The 24,738-nt window shown below is 49.9% G+C and overlaps 1 protein-coding gene across 1 annotated transcript in view; it reads right to left on the reverse strand.

Moving 5' to 3' along the window:
• Window positions 1-8,403, reverse strand: part of HS3ST3B1 (heparan sulfate-glucosamine 3-sulfotransferase 3B1) — a 42,265-nt gene extending 33,862 nt beyond the window's left edge. Inside the window, exon 1 of the mRNA XM_061175624.1 lies at window positions 7,425-8,403. Within this exon, the coding sequence (XP_061031607.1) occupies window positions 7,425-7,978 (554 nt within the window). The 5' untranslated portion in view covers window positions 7,979-8,403. The remainder of the gene's footprint in view (window positions 1-7,424) is intronic.
• Window positions 8,404-24,738: the final 16,335 nt, after the last annotated feature.

Below are 24,738 nucleotides of genomic sequence, written 5' to 3' on the forward strand. Positions count from 1 at the left end.
CTGCTAGGGCCAATCAGCGCGGGGCCGGGCCCGCCGGCATCACCCTCTGCGAGCGCGGGATGCTCGGCCCAGCTGCGCCCAACAGGTGAGGCGGGAGCGCGGGGCTCGGCTGGTCACGTGGTCGCGGCTGGCGACCCGCGGAGCTGAGGGGCGGCCAGGCCGCTGGCCCCGCCCCCGACACGAGGCGGCACCGCCATCTGCCTCCTCGGACCAGATGCGGGAGTCCCACGCGACCCAGGGGCCGTGCTGACTGCTCCCCGAGGCATGCCCGCCGCGGAGCATGTCCCGCGCCCTCGGGTGCGCGTCGCCCACCCTTCCAGAGCCGGGGGTCCGCGCGGACGCCCCTCTGGCTGCCAGAGAGCAGACACGTGGCCCGTCGCGCCTGCTGGGCCATGTTGGACACTTCTGTCACCAGTGCCTCCCTCCTGCCCCCATTCATTAAATCGAGTGTGCGTGAAAAAAGTGCTTCTTCTTCTACTTCTCTTCCCACTGTGTATGTGCGGGTTTTTTTTCACTCTCCATTTGTTGCCCCAAGCTTCGTATTGCCCAGAACCATCTTTCAGCATTTTGTGGGTTTCTAAGTTAAGTGTAACCCTGTTAAGTATTGTGGGGCAAAGATCTGGGGAAAAAACAGGGATTCTGAATCATGTGCCCCCAAGTTGCTTGCTGAACGCACATGGAATCATTCACAATCTAGTCAAAGGGGTTTAAAAGTGACCCCTTGGCACAAAACAGTCTAGCTTGGGCTGAAACGCAATTTACAAAACCAGAGTCTTATTTTAACACATTTGCTATAGGTACTTAGGGACAAAAATATTTTATGCCAAGAGTTTATCTGTTCTGTAACAAATGTATCAACTTAAAGTCACAGTGAATACGTATGTGTATACACACATACATACTTTTAAAATGCAGGTAGAAAATATAAATGCCTTGCTGGCAGTACTCTTTATACCAGCTCCCTCTCCCCAGATCTGGACTCTTAATTTTTAAAAGCAGCTCTCTTTGGGAAGCAACAAACTGCATTCCAACTTCGCTATTTTAAAATGCTTCATCCATGACAAAATGAAGCACATTTTCTTAATGCCCCAGTAACTTAGGCTATTTTTAATATTTTTCAAGTCACAGAAATATGTATTTAAATGAATAATTTCAGATATAATATAAAGGAAACCAGTGTCACTCTTATCTATATGTACAGAGAAAATTAATGGGGGATATTATTAGCACTAGCAGTATTTTCACACAGTCTCTTGGCTGGAGTGAAAATTATTTATTATCACATTAGTAGGCTAGTAATTGCTCCTCACATCCTAAACTTTTCCCCAAATCTAAAATCAGAAAGAGAAAGGAACATATGCTAATACCAGTTTTATTTGATGTTAGTTTTATTTTGGTATAGTTTGAGAGGAATAGGAGAGCTCTAACAAGGTAATCTTTTAAATATATATTTTTTTAATGTTTCATGCTCTACTCCCGAATAGTTTTCAAAGATATCAGTATCTTATTTCTTTTCGGTCATGGTAAATGTTTTCATTTGAGGTAGGTAGCATATTGTACTCATTACCCTTGAAAATATGGCACATACTTGGGGAATTCATTTTGCTGGGATTCCTGACTATCCCGACAGCCTAGCACTGAAATTTCCCTTACTGTCTGAAATCACTGACTGTTAAAAGAGAGAGGTAGCACCCTATCTGGAAACTAAGTCTATTCACAGCAAAGGAAGTGCTCATTATGCTGTGCCTTTAGAGTGGACTTTTTGTGTTTCTGTCAATCAACTTAATTTCCATGTTCATAGAATTGAGAGCATAAAGTATTGAAAAACTACTGACATAGAAAGCGGTGAGCAGGCAGCCTTGGTCACGTATTTCAGTCCCGAAGCTTTAAATGAATGCCATTTCCCTGATTCATAACACTAACCGACTGGTGAATCTTTTTTTTTTTTTTTTAATTCCTGGTGTGCTTTTAATTCTAAATAATTTTAGTGATTCAAAGGCTTATCTTATATAATCAGAAAACCTTATGTTCTACAATGTTTTCAACAAAAAGGTACATCAGCATAGATATTTGAAATGAGGTTTTTGGTGACATATTGATTTTTCAAACTATCTAAAAGCTTTTCTTCAGACAAAAAATAAACACACCAAACCAGAAAAAAACAGAAGCTGTGACAGCTCACTTTAAAATGGCAAGTAATACAACTTTAGCTGGGAAAAATATCCTTTATAAATATTAGTCTATATTAAATTGTAAATTTTCAATAATCAGGCTCCATTAAAAAAGCAAAATTTAGTTTAGTAGCTTAGTCAAATTGCAGTATTCTATTTTGATATATATTTTTTAAGACATGGGCTGCAACCTGATTTTTAGAGACCTGTTCAATAACAGCATATCATCTGGAAGATAAATGTAATTTAATGCATGCACTTCAGCATTTTATTCACCTAAAACAAATAGGTTGCTATTTAATATTGACTATTTTATTAACTCAGAGCATCTGGGAAAACACTTATGATTAGGTTAATTTATGTTATATTTTCCCCTCAACTTGTAAAAGATTAATCAACCATTTTATGGTCTAATTTAGGTGCCTAATTGAAAACAGAGTCCAACACATGCTACACTGTCTTGCTAATAAATCTTGACAGCTTTGTAACATGATGGTTTGTATTTCAAATTGTTGCATATAAATGTAGATTTTCGATCTTCACCCAGCAGCCTGAAGTGAGCTGCATACTTGATTTAAACTCCTGGACTGAAAAAATGCAATTACTTCAAAAAGGATTATCCCCAATCAGATCTTATCATAAATTTCCCTTAGGGAAGACTGAAACAGTCTTTGCCACCACGTTTTTAGAAATAGAGTAGGAAAAGAGGGAAGAAATTAGTTTTCTCAGCATTTGTTAAATTTAAAATGTAGGGAAAGTTCTCTTTTGAGACAGATTTCAGAAGTTACTGGGTTTTAGATTCTAATTCTAAAGAGCTCTATCCAAGTGTTAGTTGTAATTTTTGTAATTGTCTTCTGGTTAATAAATACAAGTTTTCAGTCTTGATTTGAAGCACTGTACTTTTTTAAATGAATAAATTCATTCCAAGAGCTTTTGGAACATCTCATTTAACCCTGTATTCTCCCATGTCTCCCAGCCTTAAAAAGGACAAATAGAAGAGAATAAATTTACTCTCGGTGGGGACCCTTGCCATGTTTTCTCAGCCTTTATACTTGAGGATATTTTTGTCATTTTAATGACTCCATTGATTCTCACTGTCCTGTGCAGGCAGAGAAAGGAAACTGCCATGGTGATGTAATTATCCTCACTCTGGTTATAAACTAACTTTGGATGCCCTCACTATCCTGTTCTGGAGCTGGTCTTCTTTTAAAGTAAATGACAAAGTGAGCAACCTTCACTGAGGTCACTGGAGGTGCAATAGAAAACTCAAAAAAAACAAACAAACCAAAAAACAAAAACAAAAAAACCCCCCAACAACTCAGTTTTGAATTCATCATACATGACCAACATCACGTTCTGTCATTTAAGCAAGGGAGAATGGCCCAGAGTGACCTCTGGAGCAGGACTGCCTGGGTTGGTGTATCAGCTTTGCCACTTTCTAGCTGTGAGATCCTGGGCCAGTTGCTTAACCTCTCTGGGCCTGTACTTCTTCATCTGTAAAAGTACCTACTTCACGGGATGGTAATGAGGATTAAATCTGCTAATCCTGTAAAACTTGAAACAGTGCCTGGCACATAGGGAAAACATTCAGTAAGTGTTAGCTACCAAGATTATTAAACCACACACACACACACACACAAACACACAGCACTTTTTTTTCACGTGGCCACAGCATTAAAGTGTCAGCTTAGTTTGTACAACCAAAAATGGAAAGGAGAGTCAAGGTGGGGAAGGAGTTTCTGCCACTGTAAAGTCTAAGGAATATTTCTATATAAAAAAATAGTAGTTACACAATATTTGGCTAACTTAAATCTCAAACTGAGCTCATTGAATTTGTGAAAATCTACCAAACTTAAGCCAAATCAAAAAGAGAAACTTATTAAAGAACGTATATACTTAATTTTAGACCATTCCGAGTTTAAATCAATGTTGAAAAAGCCTAAATGTACCGGGTGGGTGTTTCTCCACCTTGGTACGTGTGAGGTTCTCCTGAACCACTGGCGTCTGTTTCTCAGACACCATCACCCCCTGCAACAGAAGGTAAGGGCCCGCTTAAACGGAAGTCCTCATAAGCCACTCCGTGGGGTCCTCATAAGTACCTGCTCAGTTTGGGAGGCCTGATTCAAGAGTGAGCCGGGTGATGAACTGGAAAAGTAAACCCCGAAGAGTTTTCATCCCAGGCTAAAACAAACTCGGGTTCCAGGACAGATGGACCGTCTGATTTTTGCAGCGGGGGAAGGCAGCGGCAAACCGCCCACCCTCTGGCCAGTGGCGGGTCAGCTCCGCGTGGCCACCACGATGGGCTCCATCCCACCGCGAGCCCTCCCGTTGGGGCTGATGGCGTCTAGTTCTGCCACGTGGAAGAAACTACAATCAACTTGGGAGACTTCAAGCAAATCCGCCCAGGCCCTGGGTTACTGGTTAGGCCCGGAGCCGGGCTGTGTATCAGTCGATGAAACTTACTAACCACTCGTTCAGACACAGGCAAGATCTCATTCTCCAACCGATGACGACGCTGACCCTCGGATCCAACCATCCGTGCCCGAAGTTGTTTAACGCCTTCAAGATGTCCCTGCTGTCTCCTATTTTCTAGCTTTGACGACTTGCTTTAACTACTTGTTTCTGAACTGCAACTCTGGCTAATTACTATTTATACTCTTCTCCAATCTGCTGCCTGATTGCACAGATGAAGCCGAGCAGCGCACCTCTGGCGAGCAGCTGGGCTGGGCCCAGCGGACAGAACTCTGGGGGGAGGGGGGGGGAGGAGGACGAAGGGTGTTCCCTGGACACCGGATTTTAGGAGAAGCCTTCTGGGTCAGGCTTCTTCTCCGGTGTGTCTGTTTTTCAAGTTAAAACGGCCGCCTTCAAAATAATTAAGTCCACACATTTGCCCAGACATCCAGAATATTCTAAGTTAATTTAAAAGTTGTAATTAAGCAGATGGCATTGAAAAGATTCTTTTATTCTTTTTTCCTTAAAAAAAAAAACAAAACCAAAACCAAAAAACCACTAACCCTGCGGCCACGCCCGGCGCGGCTGGAGCAGCCCGGGATCGCAGCTTTGGGGGCGAGCCGCTGCGTTTGCAGTTCGCTCCTCCAGCCGCGCGCTCCGCGGGGTCACCGCCGCGGGCCCGGGCCTGGGCCTCCGGGCCCAGACAGTCCGGATCATCAGGGTAGGGAGGTGGCTCGGGAGGAGGATGCACTTCCCGCTCCCCGCGGCCCGGCCAAGCCCCAGCGCCCCCCAAGCCCAGCCGCCCCGCGGGCCGCGATGCGAGCGGCCCCGGGCGCCGGTCCCGCCCGCTCGAAGCTCCCGGGCTGCGCTCCCCGCTGCAGGCGCGCGGCCAGACTTTCCAGGGCGACTTCGTTCTTTATTCTGCGTTGTTGAATCAATCAAAAAGAACGTGGCAGGTGGAGGGCGGCCGCCTAAGAAACTGCGCGACTCTGCCTGTGGTGACTTCCACTGCCCAACCCAGGTGCTTCTAGAACCGCCCGACATTAAGGATTCAGTTCTTTTCCTGCCAGTTCCTCCCAGCCCGGCCCCCACTACGTCTGATCTCAGAAAATCCCCGGCTCCCTCCGGCCTCCAGTGGGTTCTACCTGGACTGGCGCTAGTTACAGCCTGACGTCCCGGCCCCCGGCATCGCCCTCCGAGGAGGAGGAGCGGTGGTAGCAGAAATAATGACAACAATACGATCGATGACAATAGCTGGCAATTAGAGAGGCCCCCATCTGCCAGCCAGGCACCTGACCCGCGCGTCGGAGAACCGGGCCGCCCATTGCACAGGTGAAAGCAGTGAGGCCCGCGCGACAAGCGAGCTGCCAGGGCCGGGACGTGGACCCAGGCTCGGGCTCCAGAGCCCCCATTCGCAACAACCGGTGTCGAGGGCCCGGGGACAGTGGGAAGGGTGACTGTCACGGCTGGCTAAACCTCGAGACTTGGGCAACTCCTGACAATAATAAAAACATTAGGACAAAAGGGAGGGGGAGGGCGAGGCTGGGAAGAGAGCGGTTTTAATCCGCTCGGTCAGCCCCCTTTTATCCTCCAAGCTCTCCCGGTCCCCGAAGAGGGGCTGCGGGCAGGGAATGGGGTTTGGTTCGACTCTCCCCTTTTGTTTTCCGAAGTCTCCACCCTCTTGGAGGCTAACTGGGCCTGGAGGGGTGCCGGGGGCTCGAGGAAGTCATGTTTGCGGGGGTCGGAGATGGTGACCGCGGAGAAGGGGTGGGGGCCGGTGGCCGGGCCCCTGGTTGGCGACGAGATTTCCCAAGGCCCGAGTCTGGACCGCGGGGCCACCCGCGCCTCACCGGAAACTCGAGCGACCCAACGGCTCACCCCAAAGACTGCGGGAAGCCTTGAGCAGGGGTCGTGATTATGACCCCGAGGGGCCGCTGTCCCTTTGGAACAGAACCCACAACCCGACCGGAGAACCGACTTTACAGAAGCCCCGACCTCTGGGCAACCCGCATTTCTCAATCAACGGGCCCCGAATATTCTTTGCACCCCGAAGTGTCAAGGGCCCGCGGAGACACGCCTCCCTGCCCTGGCTCTCTCAGCACCCCGGCCCGGGAGGCGGAAACGGGAGGGCCGAGCCCCGGGCGCCGCTAAGCCTTCAAAGCCGCGCGCCTCCCGCCGGCTGCAGTGCGCGCCTTTGCCCGACAGGGACCAGCACCGCTCCACGCGCCGCGCGCCCGCCGGCTCACCCTCCGGAGCCCAGGCTGCCCGGCCGCGAGCCGGTCTGACCCCCTTCGGAAAGTGAACAGACTCCCCGCGGCCCCCGCAGGCTGGCGTTGCTCTCACCCCATCCCCATCTGGGCAGCAGAAGCTGCTCTAGAAGTTGGTCTGGGGCGGAGACGGCGACCGGCGGGGCGCAGACCGTCCCGGATCCGAGAGGAAAAATAAAATGCGAGCGACGCTGGCTGGATTCGTCTGGGCCGCGGCCACAGTTAGAGGGTCGCGCGCTCCCCTGAGCACCGTCGCAGACACTGTCCTCGTTCTTTTAGGAGAGATCGCCCGATTAATCTTAGGGCACCGTGGGCCGCTGAGCCCCCAGAGCTCCTCGAGAAGTTTCTCCGTACTGTGGCGAGAGCGGAGCCCAGCGCACCCCGTACGTACCGCGCTGCGGTACTCCCGGACCCCGGTGGTCCGAAGCTGTACCCTTGTCACTTCGACCAGCACATGCCACGTCTCCCTCCTCTCCCCGTCGGGATCGCGGCTGGCGCCCCAGGCCCCAGCCCTGGCCCTGCCGGGGAAACTCACCGGTACCAGGCGAGGCCCTTGTCGTAGCTGCGGTCGAAGAAGTGGGGCTCGGCGCCCACGGCGCGCACGTCGGGGTGCACGCGCAGGAACTCGAGCAGCGCCCGCGTGCCGCCCTTCTTCACGCCGATGATGATGGCCTGCGGCAGCTGCTTGCTGCCGGACCCGCTGAAGAAGCTAGAGATGGGGCTGGGGGAGTCCGGCGCCTCGGGACTCTGCTCTTCCTGGCTCGCGGCGCCCTCGGCCGTCTCCCCGCCAGGAGCCAACTGGGTGGCTGGCGCCGCCGGGAACGGCAGCCTCGAGGGAGGTCCGTCGCGACCTGAGGCCAGGGCCGGCGGGGCGTGGGCGGCGCGGGACCCCGAGCCCAGCAGCAGCAGCCCGGGCGCGGCGGCGCACGAGCCGGCGCACGAGTACAGGAACATGTAGAGCCAGATGCAGAGCATGGCGAAGAGCAGCGCGAGCTTCCTTCTCACCGGTGGCGGGGGCGGCGGCGGCTGCGGCAGAAGCCGGCCGGGGACATCGAGGCAGGATCGGCTGCCGCTCAGGCGCTGCCCCATGCGCTGCCCGCGGGCGCGGCGAGGGGCATGGCTCAGCACATGGCGCGGGTCCCGCCGGAGCCGTGAGCGCGGAGAGAGTTCCCTGGACGCCGAGTGGTTCGGCTTATTGCCCCCGCGCGCCTGCGGCCGCCGCTGCTGCTGCTGCTCTTCCCCAGGTGGCGGCGGCAGCTGTAGCGGCGGCGGCTTTTGACATGCTGCCCGGAGGAGCCGCAACTGGAACGAAAGTCGGGTGGCGGCAACTGCTGGTCGGGGACTGCGACGCCGCTCTCGGGGCCAGCAGAGCGCCGCACTCCCGCGCCCGGGCCCCTCCAAACGGTGCGCGCCGCACGGCCTCTCGCCGGGGCTGCCTCCCCGCGGTCCTGCGAACCGAGCCTTGATTGCACCCCCGACGCTTCCCCGCGGAGGCTGCGAAGTAGAACTGCGCAGGAAGAGAGCCGGGGACCCAGGCAGAGTGGGCGGACCCGGCCACCGGGAGTGACGGGTCGCTCCACCTACCAGAAACACGGAGCACCATGCAAATCCAGCCGCTCCGCTGAGGGTTCGACAGCCAACCGGCTCACGGAACGTGGGGGTGTGGAAAGGGTTTGGGGCGGTGGAGAGCAGTCGGGGGTTGCTATTGGCTGAGAGACAAGGGGCGGGCTCCGAGGGGCGGAGCCAGGGGCTGGTGACAGGAGCAGCTGGAAGGAAGGACGCTGGAGAGACCTAGCGCTGCGCCCCGGCTCCCGCGCGCACTTCCGCACTTGCTCCCCAGGAGCCAGCCTTGGCTGCAGTTGTCCATGTGTGGGGACGCAAGTCCCCATCCAGATGTTTCGCAGGCGGGATCGTGGTGTGTGCGTGTGTTAGAAATAGGGAGGGGGGTGGAGGAGCAAGAGTCAGGCCGGAGATGCCCGCCCACCCCACGCCGGGATTCGGAGGGGGGGGCCCTTCCGGGACTGGCACCGGTTTAGGAAGTTTAAGTGGAAATCGCTGTCAAACCTTTTTTTTTTTTTTTTTTAAGTCTTTCCTTCTTATTCTTTGCCAGGAGTTGATCTCTCTCCAGCTGCCGGTTAACTGGGGTCGGTGTAAACCATCCTCAGGAAAAGTTCTTCCCTCGCTTCCCAAAGTGCCGAGGAAAGAAAAGTCGGGAGAAAGAAGGGAGAAATTAACAGGGAGTTAAAGGCTGAGGGAAATTTTCCTGGTCGAAAAGTGAGTGTGAAAGTCACGTGTAGAAAGTTTTGTCCGGATATGAGGGTGTTGAGGACGTTAGGTGAAAAAAATGTTCTCCCTTCCCATGAATAAATATCAAAGCCAACATTCGCCTTCATTTAGGAGACGGTTCGGTTTGCTGACCTGTTACACGAATTATTTAGGTGTTGTTTTTTTTACCACCGATGTTTTTTTCTAAGTCAAACGTCAACTCGGAGCAAATCGATCCCTGAGTTGCACTTCAAGTCCACTCCAAGCCTCTCTCCCGGGTTTTCCTCCGCAAAGTGACCCTCCCGGGCGGGGCGGGGACCGCGCTCTGCTGCATTCTTGCCCCGCGTTCCGGTTGGAAGCTCGGGTGCTCCAGTCACCCCGGTGGCACTCAGGAAGTTCTGGATGCCGGCGACCCGGAGGGGCCAGCGGGCCTCCCACGCCTGGCCCCGGGCGGTTCCGGGACAGAACGTTCCTTCCGATCCCGACCCCCGCACAGCACCCGGCTGAGCGCTGCCCCCGCTACCTTCCCGGTCCGCGCGGGCGGCGGAACCACCAAGCCCCGGGCCCCCTGCTGCGCTGTCCCCTCGCTGTCCCCTCTCGAGGTAGTGTCCCGAGTCCCGCAGTCCCGCCCCGGGCCCGGTTCCCCTCCGTCGGGAGCACACCGAGGAAGCCCGTAGGCAGTGAGCATCTCTGATCGAGAGAAGGGGCGGCGACCCGGGAGGGTTCGGGTGACCCTGCGGCCCCCCACCGGGCCCCCGCGCCCAGCTGTGCTCCGCGCGACCACCTGGTAACTCTCAAGCCCAAGACATCTTCTTATAGAATGGCTGAGGGGAAAATAATTTAGGAAGAGGATTTCCTCCTCCTTTTATACTCGCAGGGAAATTTTCTTTCCAGTCCTCTTTTCCCCTCTCCTGCTTCGGAAGTGATTTATCTACCCCTAGTTTTTAAATTACATTAAGTTATTATAAGTTTATTTTAAACTTCTAAAACATGAGAATATATTTCTGAGCGTTAGCTTAGCCCGACTTTTTTTTTTTTTTTTTTAAAGCGACAGGGAAAATGTTAGTGTCTCCGAAGGGTTTCTTCAAATTCACATTATTTCGGGGGGAAATGAAGTCCCTCCTATCCTGAGGCGGCTTAGAGTTTGTGGACTTCTGTGGGTTTGCGGGGAGGGGAATAGTGGTTTATGATTTGTGCGTGTTCAGGCGAATGTAGCTCCCACATGGCTAACTTCAGGCCTGGTTGGGTGTGAATGCCATGGTTTAAAAAATTTTTTTTGTTTTTTTGATAATCCTAACAAAAATGGTCCCTGTCCTGCGGGTTAGCAAAGTCCAGTGTAAAAGAAAAAAGAGTGAGCGAGTCCGCCGGCTATATTTAGGCCTTTTTTTTCCGGGGGTGAAAGGAAGGAGAGGAAGCAAAAACATGGGCATCGGAAATTGCCCGGAGAGTTCCGCGGAGCCCAGCGACCCCCGGGCCAAGTCGCCGCCGAGGCCACACGAGCGCGTTCGGCCCCGACCGCCGAGCAATCGGCAGCGCGCAGAGCTGGGCTCCGCGGCCCGATGCGCACGATGATCCGAACCTGAGCAGCGCCCGGCGGGCCGTTACGTGGGGCGGGGCGGGGCGGGGCGGAGCGGACCTGCACCGTGACCCCGCGCTCTGACCCTTCCGCCCACTCGGCTGGACCGCTCGCTGCGCTCTCCGGAGACGCGCCCCGAAATCTCCAGGCGTGGGGGCCGCTGCAGGTTCTGCGGAGGCGCAACCCGAGGCCAGCCTGTGCGGAGCTGGTGGCGAGGCTGACCGTGAACCCAGTTGGAGCCTCTGCCCGCAGTCATGGCTCAGCAATCAGGGGCGCCCCACGCCCGAGCCTGGCCGTCAGCGAAACGCGGCCACCCAGACCCGGAGAAAGGGTTCCCTTGGATACACTTATTCAGAAGTTTTGCCCTCGGGAAACCCGCAAAGTTTGAGCATAACTGCAGGGTTTACGGTTTCTTTCGGTTGGCTTGTTGCGCGTACCTATAGGGTTCTCGCCTCGGACCTCAGTCGGGCTAGCGTGGCAGGCAGCCCCTCTCCCTCAGAAACGCACAGGCCGCCCCAGGGGCCATCGCCTGTCCCTCTTCCCCCAGGTCCTGCTGCCCACGACCCCCGTCGGGTCACTCTCTGGCCCTAAAATTCCCCGCCTGTAGAGTAGGATACTTGAGCCAAAAGACGCCCGCGATCTCTTCCGCCTGAAGGGTCTCTGGTTCTGGGCTCGAGCCCCCGCCGCTCCGCCCACCGACCCTCCAGCTCCCCTGGGGGCCGGGCCCCCCAGCTGCCCGCCGCAAGGGTCGCACTTCCTGGGCTGCCTGAGCTGATGGCCCGGAGCCCGGTTCCCGTCACCGAAACCCGTGTCCCCCCGATCCCGCAGCGAGGCGGGCCCCGGGTTGGCGACTGCAGGCTCGCTCCGCCCTGTGCCCCACTGCGCCCAGATGCCCGCCCGCAGGGGTCGCTCCGACGGCTGCGGCGGTGGGGAGAGGGTCGCGGCGCCCCCGCACCCAGAGGAGGGAACCTGTCCCCGGCGCGCCCCGGACCCGCCCTCTCCTTGCGGGGAGCTGTCGGCCTGCGGCTGGCCAGGCAGACGCGGGATCTGACACCGCGTGGCCTGAGGGCTCCGCCGAGAGGAAACCCTTTCCCAGCCTGCGCTCCAGCTGCACCTCGGGGACCGTGTGCCCACTGGGCTTAGTTGGACCCATCGCCCCGCGACGTCGCAGGAGCGCGGCCGTCTAAGAGGAGCCCTCTGCACACCACAGAAGAGGGATGGTGGCTCTTGTCTTATGGATAAAAGACGTTTGGTGCCCGGATTGCTTTGGTGGCTGGTGTCCAGAGGAGTCAAGGTCGTGTGCTGATTCCGGCTCCCTGGCCCTCGGGGCCCCCTGCTCTGGGCCCACAGCTTCCCTTGCCCTCGGCCAAGGGGCAGGGCGTGGTGGGGAGACTGCAGAACAGGTATTTATGCCCCAGGTTCCCTCTCCGCTGGGTCATCAAAGGCTGGTGGCTTCCTGTCCTGCAAGACACAGCTCCTGTTGGGAAGTCCTCCCACACAGCCTTGCTGTCACCAGGTTCTGGAATGGCTGTCCGCCTGGCCTCTGTGGGCCTAGAGTGGTGATGACACCTCCCCTTTCCAGCGCCAAGGCACGTGCCCTCCCTGTGTTCTCCCCTCCAGCATCTTTTAAGTAGTTGCCACATTACTCAGCGGGAGTGTGCCCTGTCTTTCCTGCCAGGACCCTGACTTTGGTATGCCAGGGCTGCATTACTTTCTCTCATCTGGTTCCCAACCACTTACCGGCTGTGTGACTTTGAATAAGTTCCACACCTCTTCTGAGCCTGAGCTCCTCTCCTACAGAAGCCTTCAGCCCCCTCTTGCTCCATTAAGCTCTCCTGGCCGTGGAAATCCAAGGCCAATCCTGCCTTCAACCTTCTGGGCCTGAGCTGCTGAGTTGCGGGTAGAGATGGTGCCTTAGGGATCATTGGTCCTGTTTCAACTTCCCCACCACAGCCTTCCACGGGCACATAAGGGCGCAACTCTCCTAAATGTCCCCAGGAGGCCCACTTCTCCAGCTCCTGAGACAGCGTTTCTTACCTTTGATTCCACCAGCGTTTCTCAAAGCCTCTTTGAGAACGTAGATGCTGACGGGGATTGTCTACACCTTCCTACCACCAGACATCCACGCACATTAGCACTCACCCAACTCCTTCCTACCCCTCCTTCTTCCCTCTCGTTGCAGTGGAAGAAGCTGCGGGCCAGCCTGACACACAGTGACCCCCAGTACTGCTCTGGACCTCAGCCCTTCTCCCCTCCCATCTCCTTGTCCCTGACCCAGTCTCTGCTGTGTGGACACGGATGCGCCAGCCAGACCCCGTTAGTGAAGGACGCGTTGCCCCAGCTGCGGGAGTGCTGTCAGCACACGGCCTCCGGCTGTCAGCACCTCCAGACTGAGGGCCGGAAGTCACGCCCCTTCCCAGGAGGGCCCCATCCAATGATGGAGCAGGGAGAAAAGGCCTGGTCGTCCCAGCAGGCTCCCAGCATCTCTGAGGGCTTCCTGCCCAGTTGGCAGAGGACGTGGGGCCCATGTCACAGCTGGGATCGCCCCCTGCCCAAGCCTTTCCCCTCCTCCTCCTTCTACAGGTATTGGTCCCAAGGGCATCGCCCAGGAACCCAACCTGACCTGTGTCCCTCCCTCTCTATGGTATGGTTCAAATCAGTATCCAAACATACTCCTATATATATATATATATATATATATATATATATATATATATATATATATATATATATATATATATATATATATATATATATATATATATATATATATATATATAGTGTATATATATTTGTTTGTTTGTTTTTTGCTCCTTTTCAGAGCCAAACACACGTGCAGGTTCTACTTTCTCACCTCTTATTTCCTCTTTATAATGCCAGTTATTCTTTTCTAAAAATATTTATTTATTCATTTATTCATTTATTTGGTTGCGTCAGGTCTTAGTTGCAGCATGTGAACTCTTAGTTGTGGCATGCATGTGGGATCTAGTTCCCTGACAAGGGATGGAACCTGGGCCCCCTGCATTGGGAGCACAGAGTCTTACCCACTGGACCACCAGGGAAGTCCCATCTTTTTTTTTTTAAACAATGAGCAGGTTATGCATACACTGAAAAATCTGTAAGAAATACAGAGTAGAGTATGACTCTCTAACCCCGATCCTCAAGTTTCTCTCTCCAAAGGCAACCACTGTTGCTAAACATTTTATGCAAATACAAGTAAACAAGTGTACATTACTGTGTCTTTTTTTTTTTTTTTTCAAATGGGAGCATTAAGTAAATAGTAATGCCATGATATGGGTGATCATTCTATGTCAGTGTGTGTGTGTGTGTGTGTGTGTGTGTGAGTTTTCAATAATGCTAACTATAGATAACTTCCATTTGCAAATGAAGGAATTATTGAACTAATAAATGTCTCTTTATCCCTGGGAGTATGGTTTCCTAAAAGATTCTGCTAAAGTTAAGAAGAAAATAAAAAGAAAATAACTTTCTAAACTACATATCTTACTTCTAGACAGTATTTATTGACTCCTTGCTTTGAGAAATAATTAACACACTTATATTTGCTTTCACCCTTTCTAAGTTAAAAAAAAATTAACTAGTGTATATTTCATGTTGTCAAGAAGAACAGACACCAGAGAGCTCACACACACTCCCCCTTTCCTCCTTCCCACCCCCACTCCCCCCAAGTGAGGACATGGCAGCAGGTGGCCGTCTGCAAGGCAGGAAGAGAATCTTCACCAGCCACTGAATCGCCCGTCACCCTGATCTTGGACTTCCCGGCCTGTTCCAGAACTCTCACAGTTCCAGGATGGTGAGAAAACAATGTCTGTCGTTGAAGCCAACCAGTGTACAGGATTTTGTCACAGCAGCTCGAGCTGACGAAGACACCCTGCTTCCCCCGGAAGTCAAATCCAGTGGACATGCTTCTGTCTGAATTTTCCATGAGGTCTAAGCAGCATTAGATTCGGGTGACCATTGGGTCTTCCTTGACACTGCTCACAAGCCACCAGTGTTTCCCCAACACGGGTATAAAATCCTCACCCTTTACCCCCAGTTTACAAACCCTGCCTGCTGCAGCTCTACTGACCTTCCCAGCTCATTTTGTTCTACACTCCAATGACCATGAGAGCCCAGCCACACTGGCCTTTATCAACTTCTTAAATATCCCAAGTCCCTCCTCCCACGCCCATCACATCTTTGCACATGCTGATTCCTCTCCTTATAATTGCTCTTTCCCTCCATTTTGCATGACAGGCTCTTTCTAATCCTTAGTTTTCAGTTTAAATATCACACCTCCAGAGCCCTTGTCTGATCATTTTATCAAAAGTAGGTCTTCTTTGAGCTCAGCTCCACTTTGTTTCTTCCCAGCGCTTTCAGTAATTTATAACTGTTGTCATTATTTTGTTTGTTCATTCACTGTATCACTGTACACCCCACCGCCCTTGGCTAGGAACATACTTGCTTTGTTTATCACTGAACACCTGGCATAGGGCCCTGGGTAGGCTTTCAATGTGTATTTGTTGAATAAATGAATTAGTCTGTAAGGACTGAATTAAAATGCATATAAGGTGTCTAATAACGTGCCTGACACATTGTACAAGTTTAGCAATGATTAAATTCCACCTCAGTGAGAATACGGTTATTTCTACAAAGCTGCTAGGTGTTATTGGTGAAAATTTCGGCAAATTCCCATTGTTTTTGGAAGAAAAAATAGATACACTTTATGGAACCCTTGGAGCAGTGGTTCTCAAAGTGTGGTCCTTGGACCAGCAGCAGAAACATCACCTGGGAATTTGTTAGAAAACGCCCCCAAACTCTGGGGGCGGGGCCCAGTAGTCTGTGTTGTAACAAGACTCCCCGGGTAGCTTCTGATGTGTGCCTGAGTTTGAGAACCATTGCCTTAGGGTATTTTTTTGTTTTGTTCTCTTTTTATTTTGAATTGTGGTAAAAATATATAACATAAGCTTTACATCTTAACCATTTCTTAATGTACAGTTCAGTAGTGTTAGCTACATTGACACTGCTATGCAGCCAATCTCCTGAAATCTTTTCATCTTGCAAAACCAAAACTCTGCTCCCATTAAATAATAACTCCCTCTTCCCCCTCCCCTGGCCCCTGGCAACCACCATTCTACTTTCTCTTTCTATGAATTTGACTACTGTAGGTACCTATTTAAGCAGAATCATACAGTATTTGACCTTTTGTGTCTGGCTTATTTAACTCAGATTATGTCTTCAAGGGTCATCCATGTTGTACCATGTGTCAGAATTTCTTTCCTTTTTAAGGATGGATAATATTCCATTGTATAAACCACATTTTGTTTATCTATTTATCCATCAATGGACAGTGGAGTTGCTTCCACCTTTGGGCTATTATGAATGATGCTGCTATGAGCAAGGGTGTACCCATATTTCTTCAAGACCCTCCTTTCAATTATTCTGGATATCTACCCAGAGGAGGAATTGCTGGATCCTATGGTAATTCTGTTTCACTTTTTGAGGAACCGCCATACCGTTTTCCATGGCAGCTACTCCATTTTACATTCCTAGCAGCAGGGCACGAGAGTTCCACTTTTTCCACACCCTTGCCAACACTTGTTATTTTATTTTTTATGATAGCGGCCATCCTAATGGGTGAGTTCACTGTGTTTCTTTTTAATTTGCATTTCTCTAATAATTAGTGTGCTTTAGAGTACTTTTACACGTTCATAGGATAACCTTTTTGTAGTTTATAGGCCCTGTTTATAGGATGGCAGAGTACCTGCAGCAACACAGATGGGGAATTTTCAGTCACTTCAACATTTAATATTAAATGTAGAACCTAAACCCAGATTCCTTATCAATGCCCTTAAAATCCTGACCTATCTGTATTTTTCAGCCATCAAAATGGGACCTTTTTTTTTTTTTTTGTCCCACTTCCACCATCACAGCCGTAAAGGCTGACAAATACACATCAGGTCTGTACTGAAGCCCACCCTCACAGACTGCTCCTTCCTTCAGGCAGAGAGAGACAGCATGTCTAGAAAATGGTAGAAACCGCACCCAGGAGTGCAAATGTCCTACAGTCAATCGCTCAGGGGACTGAAAGAGCTTTTGAAGTAGCAGGTGGCAGCCTGAGAGCCTTTGAACCAGATCTGCCTTACTTACTGGCTAGAGAGGAATCCTGTTTTAATCGAAGAGAAAATCTTCGGAGGTATCTGGGGGCACCAGTGCTTCTTATAACTTATCTCCCAGAGGTCTGTGTACAGCTCTCAGGTATTTCAAACCGGTCCCTCTTCAAGTGGCGGGAAGTAACTGGGTACAGTGTCGTGTGGACTCTAATGTCACATCCACTTCACTGTGGACGCTTTCTCCTCTTTCATTTCCGACCCTTCTTTCCCACTTTTCACTTTCTCCCTCTGGAGATCACCTTCGTAACCTATTCTTCATCTCCGATTCCCAACAGTCCGCATAGAGGCTGAAGTAACAGATAAGTGAGTTTCCCGTTGTCATAAACGCCACCGGCCACTTCCCTGGCTTTGCTAAGTGCATTACTGGAAAAACTGGCCTTAGGAGGAAGATGGGTTTCCTGTTGACTTCCATTAGCGCTTGATGAATTTCTTAACTTTGAGCCTTTGGGAAACCCGTTTGAAATAGGAACGCCTGGTTCTTTTTGTGAAGTAAGAGTATGAGTATAAAATAGTGATGCTGACTTCCATCGGCCACAACAGCACAAAGGTGAATCTACCTAAAAAATGAGGTTGGTTTGTAAAGCCCAGAGCTGCCTCTTACTTGGTTTCCCTAAGACTGTGTCCCGAGGAGGTTACCAGTATGTTGAAAGTAACACACTGTTCTGGAGTAAAAGCTCTTTGTGGAAATTGTTTGACCATCAGTTCAATGAGTGTTTAACCTGCAGGCTCTGCTCTGCCCACCTTGATTAACTGCGCTCACCAACACCAATTTCTACCTGTCACTCTTCTACTCGAAGACTTTCCGTGGTTCTTGGTTGTGTGCACCTGTGGTTCTCAACTCTGATTTCATCTGGACAAGGCTGTCTGCTTCTGTCACCTGCCATCCTAGGGCTCTTTGAAAAGTTACTAATGTCTCTGTGCCTCAGTTTCCGTCTGTAAAATGGGTTGGTAATGCTGTCAGGGCTTAGAGCAATGCCAGACCCGTGCTGGCATTCAAGGGATGCTGGCTCTCCTCATCACACGTAAATAAATGACTGTCACACCCCTCCCCCTTGCCCCAGTGCTCGCCTCTGCTCCGTAGCTCATGATGGCCCGTGATTCTCAGATGAGGAAGTGGAGAGGGGGCACCTTCGGAACCTCTGGGGCTGAAAACACACTCAGATGTTCTGATCTAACTCATTAGGGGGCACTCTCCCGCCCTCCACCCCGACGGACATTCCCTCATGAGAATCACGTGAACGCCTCCTGTTCAGATACCTGTCCTGAAACTTGGCCGACAGTTTAGACCAAGCCTGGCCAGGTTAGAAAGGACTGAGAGGCTGAGTGAAAAGGAAAGCAGCAGACGCCACTCCGGGCTTGTGGGTCGCTGTTGCCAGATCTCCCGATTTTTCCTAGCAAAGCTAGAAAACTGGACCTTTATGTGAAATTGCCTGCATTTTATATGTGAGGAGATTTTAAAAGTTACATGTTTGAAATAAAATTTAAGAACAGCCTTGGGGGTCATTAATATCTGAGCCAAACACAGGTAGATTAGACGGAGGAAATCCAACTGCCAACCTCTGACCTTTACAAACCCCTGTTCCTTCCAGAGAGCTCCTGAGAGCAAGAAGACTTCTGACTCTTGTTTACAGACGCGAACACTGATTTTCAGCAAAGCTAAGGTCATCTAAACCGCAGCAAAAGGGGCCATTGATCCCCCGCTGCCTCCTCCCCACCACGCAAGAGCCTCCCAATCCAGCCCCCTTTGGGAGACGCCCAGACCGCTTGTGCACGCTCACGTTCCCCTATTTGCACACATCGCCATCCACACACCAACTCTCCCACTTCGTGTAAACCCTCCTCCAACCCGGCCCTGGCGCCGGGCACCGTCCCAGACTGATAGTCGGTGGCCAACGAATTGTTGCTGCTCAAAGTAATTAAAGTAATTAAGCACGTTGGGTTATTGCATTAGAGTAATAGCTTACTTAATGGCCACTTAAATACTCTGTAATGTCAGTCTGTGGTCTGCTTTAGAGCCCCTAGATTAGAAAGTAAGTGAGTTTCTGGATTTTTCACTAGCTCAAAACCTTCGCTAATTCATCTATTCATTCATTTATTTGTCCTTTCTTGAGCTACCCCTGTGGCTAGGCCCTGTACTAGTAACAGAAATGCAGTCCATGCCTTCATACAGCTCACGATCTCCAGAACCATCTTGATAGCTTTAAGTGTAGATATTATAAAGGTATCTATTCATTATAAAAGTGAAAAGGACAGATTAATTTAATACATGGATACGGAGGGGGAATTCAGTTGGAAACTGAGACAGCTGTACACAAGGAATCTCTTCCCCCTCCCCAGGCCTCCTATCTGGTGGCTCAGAAACAAATAGTTATTTCCTAAAGCAACCGAGGAAGCCTGAATGATTCCTGCACAGAGTTGGCACCAGAGGAGCAAAGATCCAGAAGAGACCTTGGTGAGCCTTTGCCCCATCCAGGAAGGAATTATTGACCTTTGAAGGCAGCATTTCATGACCTTCCGTCTGTCTTTGGCCTCAAGGACTCCTGAGTATAAACACAGGTACTACCTAAGTAATGATTCAAGCAATTAGATCCCATTGGGTAATTCCAGAGAAAGTTTGTTTTGGTGAATTCAGGCTTGCCCTACAAGAAATAATAAAGGGACTCTTTCAGGTTGAAATGAGAGGATGCTGGAGAGCCACTTAAAGCTGGATAAACAACTTAAGATCTTTGATAAAAGTAAATACATGGGCAAATATAAAAGCCAGTATTATTGTTATTTTTATTTTCTACATGTTTTAAAAGACAAATGCACAAAAATCAACGTAATACGATGTTGGACACACAGTGTATAAAGACGTAGTTTGTAACAACAACAACATTAAAGAGGTGGGTAAGAAGTTGTATAAGAGCAGAGTATGTGCTACTGAAGTTAAGTTGATAGCAATTAAAATTAGATTGTTATAACTTTAAGATTTTAAATGTGTCATAGTAACCATGAAGAAAAGATCTATAAACATACACAAAAGGAAGTGAGAAGGAAATCAAAGTGTGTCACTACAAAAAAATCAACTAAACATAAAAGAAGGTAGTAATGGAGGAAATTAGGGACCAAAAAATCTATAAGAGATACAGAACACAAATAGCACAATGGCAGATGTCCTTCCTTATAAGTAATTACATTAAATGTAAATGGATTAGACCTTCAAAAAGCAGATATTGGCAGAGTGGATAAAGAAAACATTATCCAACTATGTGTTGTCCAGAAGAGCCTCACTTTAGATCTAAAGACACAAATGGGTTGACAGTGAAAGAATGAAGATATTCTATGCAAATAGTTAAACCAAAAGAGATAGTGATATACTATCATCAGACAAAATAGACTTTAAATTTAAAAATTGTTATAAGAGACAAAGGAGGACATTATATATTGATAAAAGGGTCAATTCATCAAGATGATATAACAATTAGAATCATATGTGCATTGAACAACAGACACCCTCCCCCCAAAATTTATAAAGCAAATATCGACAGAAGTAAAGGGAGTTATATAGTGATAGTTGGAGACTTCAATACCCCACTTTCAATAATGGATAGAATCATCAGACAGATGATCAATAAATATGGAAATAGAGGATTTGAACAACAATATAAACCAACTGGACTTAATAGACATACAGAATACCCTACCCAACAGCAGCAGAATACACATTTTTCTCAAGAGCATGTGGAACATTCTTAGGATAGACTGTATGTTAGGTCACAAAACAAATCTTAATAAATTTTAAAAGACTGAAATCATGCAAAGTATCTTTTCTGGACACAATGGAATGAAACTAGAATTCAACGGTAGAAGTAAAATAGGAAATTTCACAAATATGCAGAAATTAAACAGCACATTCTCAAACAACCAATGGGTCAAAGATTAAATCATAAGGGAAACTTAAAAATACCTTGAAACAAATGAAAAAAAAAAACCAAAATGTACAGGATGCCGTAAAATTATCCCTTATTAATACTGATGCAAAAATCCTCAATAAAATAATAGCAAGTGAATTTAGCAGTATATTAAAAGGATTATACACCATGACCAAGCAGCATTTATTCCTGAAGTGCAAGGGTGGTTCAAAATATGAAAATTAATCAGTGTAACACATTCCATTAATATAACGAAGGAAAACTAAAAATAGAACTACCATACGACCCAGCAATCCCACTGCTGGGCATATACTCTGAGAAAACCATAATTCAAAAAGAGTCATGTATGTTCACTGCAGCTCTATTTACAATAGCCAGGACATGGAAGCAACCTAAGTGTCCATCGACAGATGAATGGATAAAGAAGATGTGGCACATATATACAATGGAATATTACTCAGCCATAAAAAGAAACGAAACTGAGTTATTTGTAGTGAGGTGGATGGACCTAGAGTCTGTCATACAGAGTGAAGTAAGTCAGAAAGAGAAAAACAAATACCGTATGCTAACACATATATATGGAATCTAAAAAAAAAAAAAAAAAAATGGTCATGAAGAACCTAGGGGCAGGATGGGAATAAAGACGCGAACCTACTAGAGAATGGACTTGAGGACACGGGGAGGGGGAAGGGTAAGCTGGGACGAAGTGAGAGAGTGGCATGGACTTATATACACTACCAAACGTAAAATAGATAGCTGGTGGGAAGCAGCTGCATAGCACAGGGAGATCAGCTCGGTGCTTTGTGACCACCTAGAGGGGTGGGATAGGGAGGGTGGGAGGGAGACGCAAGAGGGAAGAGATATGGGGATATATGTATATGTACAGCTGATTCACTTTGTTATAAAGCAGAAACTAACACACCATTGTAAAGCAATTATACTCCAATAAAGATGTTAAATATATATATATATAATGAAGGAAAAATTTTTAAAAACACTCATGATCATCTCAATTGATGCAGAAAAAACATTTGACAGAATTCCACACACTTTCATGATAAAAAGCACACAATAAACTAAGAATAGAAAGGCGCTTCTTCAACATGATAGAGGCTATATACATAAAGCCCACAGCTAACATCCTAACCCTAGCCCCTTCGAAGGGAACTCAGGGCACAGCTGTACGGAGTCGCAGCTTGATTCCTCAGGAAAACAAGGCTTGAGGCGAGCAGCAACATGCTAACAATCTACTGGAGAGGCACAAGTCCACAGGGTGTGGACCAGCGGCCACGGGAAGTGAGGCCAGGGAAGGAGAGAGGAGAGGCTGTACTTTGTGGGAGACTTGGAGAAGAGCTTGGAAGAGGTAGGCAGGCTGGCTCATTAGCCTTCTTTATTTTTATTTTATTTTACCTTTCTTTTTTTTCACTAGCCTTCTTCAGCAGAGTGGAAGGAGGTCCACAGGATGGGACAGGGGTTTATCTACCACTGGAGGGGGTTTCCTCCTTCTCTTGTCCCCCATTGGTCAAGGTCCATCAGTTGGGAGTTATTTCCTCAGGCTTCCAGACTGCATCACGTGGCCCTTTGTTGGCTGCAGCAAGCAGCTCCCACGCCCTGCAGCATGCTGTGTTTTTCAGATTTGGAAGTTGGAGAGGTGCAGGGGCCTAAATGGCGGTCTCCCAAAAGGTATGTCCACCCGGAACTTGTGAATGCAACTCTATTTGAATAAAGGGTCTCTACAGATGTAATTAAGGTAAGGATTCTGAGCTGAGATCATCTTGGATCAGGGCGGGCCCTAAATCCAATGACAAGTGTCCTTAGAAGAGGATGACATGGAAGAGAGGCCAGCGAAGACAGAGGCAGAGCCTGGAGTTTTGCTGCCACAAGCCGAGGGATCCCCAGAAGCTGAAGGAGGCCAGGGGCCCATCCTCCACCAGAGGCTCGGGAGCCAGCCAGGCCCGCCCACGCTGGGACCTCCAGGACTGTGAGAGAATAAACTTCGCTGCTTTAAGCCACCAAGTCTGTGGTCATTTGTAACAGCAGCTCTAGGAAACACATCCCGACAAATAACACCGATGGGGCTGTCCACAAAAAGACCAGGAAAGGAAGAGGGCAAGCTGCGGAGATTCGAGGTGAGCAAATGTGTGTCCCATCCAGCTCCTCCTGCAGACCCGTGTGGAGGGAACAGGGGACCTAGGGACACAGGTCTGCTGGCAGGTGGAGGTGGGGTGTGAGGCTGGACCTCCAGTCGGTGGGGAGGCTGAGGGCTGTCAGATCAAAGGGAGTCACTGGTTCATTAAAAATGGATGCTGGGGCTTCCCTGGTGGCGCAGTGGTTGAAAGTCTGCCTGCTGATGCAGGGGACACGGGTTCGAGCCCTGGTTTGGGAAGATCCCACATGCCGTGGAGCAGCTGGGCCCGTGAGCCACAACTACTGAGCCTGCGCGTCTGGAGCCTGTGCTCCGCAACAAGAGAGGCCACGATAGTGAGAGGCCCGCGCACCGTGATGAAGAGTGGCCCCCGCTTGCCGCAACTAGAGAAAGCCCTCGCACAGAAACGAAGACCCAACACAGCCAAAAATAAATAAATAAATAATTAAAAAAAAAAAAATGGATGCTGTTGTCCATGAGGATGACGGCAGGGGATGTGGAGAGACAAAGAGGGATAAACACAGGGTTGAGATGGTCTCGGGGGGGAGCTGAGCTCTCGTGGGAAGGGGCTGTGGGCAGGGATTATCTGGCTAGTATTGAACAGATGAATGGTTGGAGTTTTAGGTGCTGATAATGACATTGAAAAATGTCCCCCAAAGATATCAGGCCCTACTCCCCAGAGACTGTGGCTATTACATAGCAAAAGATGTGATTAAGTTAAGGATGTTGAGATGGGCGGGCTAACCTGGATTATCTGGGTGGGATCTGGCTAAGGATGTACATGTCCTTCTAGGAGAGAGGTCGGGGGTGGGGGAGATTTCCCACACACACACACACACACACACACACACACACACACACACGGGAGAGGGCTGTGTGAGAAAGGGGGCCGAGACTGGAGTGTGACGGTCACGAAGCCACAAACCAACGAACACCAGCAGCCACAAGAAGCTGGAGGAAGCAAGGAAGGATTCTCCCCTAGAAGCTTCGGAGGGAGGTTACTCCTGTTGACACCCTGACTGCAGCCCTTGATACCGACCGATTTCAGACTTCAGACCTTTAGAACCGTGAGAGAACACATCTCTGTTGTTTTTAAGCCCCCTAATGTGTGGCAATTCGTTACAGCAGCCCTAGGAAGCTAATACAAATGGGGAGGAAGTCAGGGCTGATTTGGCCCTAAGTCATAGCTCCTGCAGGAAGGAGGGACCAGGAGAACTTAGCGGCACGTGTAGAGGAAAGGAAAGTGGAACGGACGACGAGTCAACTCCATAAACAAGTTCTGTAGCAGATGCTGTTTGACGCCGTACATGCTCACCCTTGAAAAACAAGGACAGAAGTACGAGGTATTGAACGCCCAGTACAGATTTCAGGAGGAAGCAGGGTGAGCAGAAGACCGGGGTCCCCTATAGGAGGCGCTGTTGAGTGAAGGTGAACTCAGGCGTCCAAACAGAAACAGAAAAGGACCTGCGAGGAGGGGGCGGTGGGAAAACAGAGCCGGACACCCTGCGGGGCAAACCCGCACGCCCGCCCGCTCCCCACGCGCGGAAGCATCACCGTTATTTCCAGTCTTGCTCTACTTCAGAGCCGCGGGCTGTGTCTGCTCGGGGCCAGAACAGCTGGGCAATTGAGGAAAATCATTCGTCGGACAGTTCAGTGGCGCAGCGCAGGACGGAGCAAAGCCTGCGAATTACTTGCTCCAGTCCCGTCCCCGGCCTCCCTCACCAACTTCTGAAACGGCAGGAATCGTACCGCATTACAGACGGGAACTCGTAGAGGTG

Source organism: Eubalaena glacialis, chromosome 19 (genome assembly GCF_028564815.1).
Source record: "Eubalaena glacialis isolate mEubGla1 chromosome 19, mEubGla1.1.hap2.+ XY, whole genome shotgun sequence".
NCBI classification, from domain to species: Eukaryota; Metazoa; Chordata; class Mammalia; order Artiodactyla; family Balaenidae; genus Eubalaena; species Eubalaena glacialis.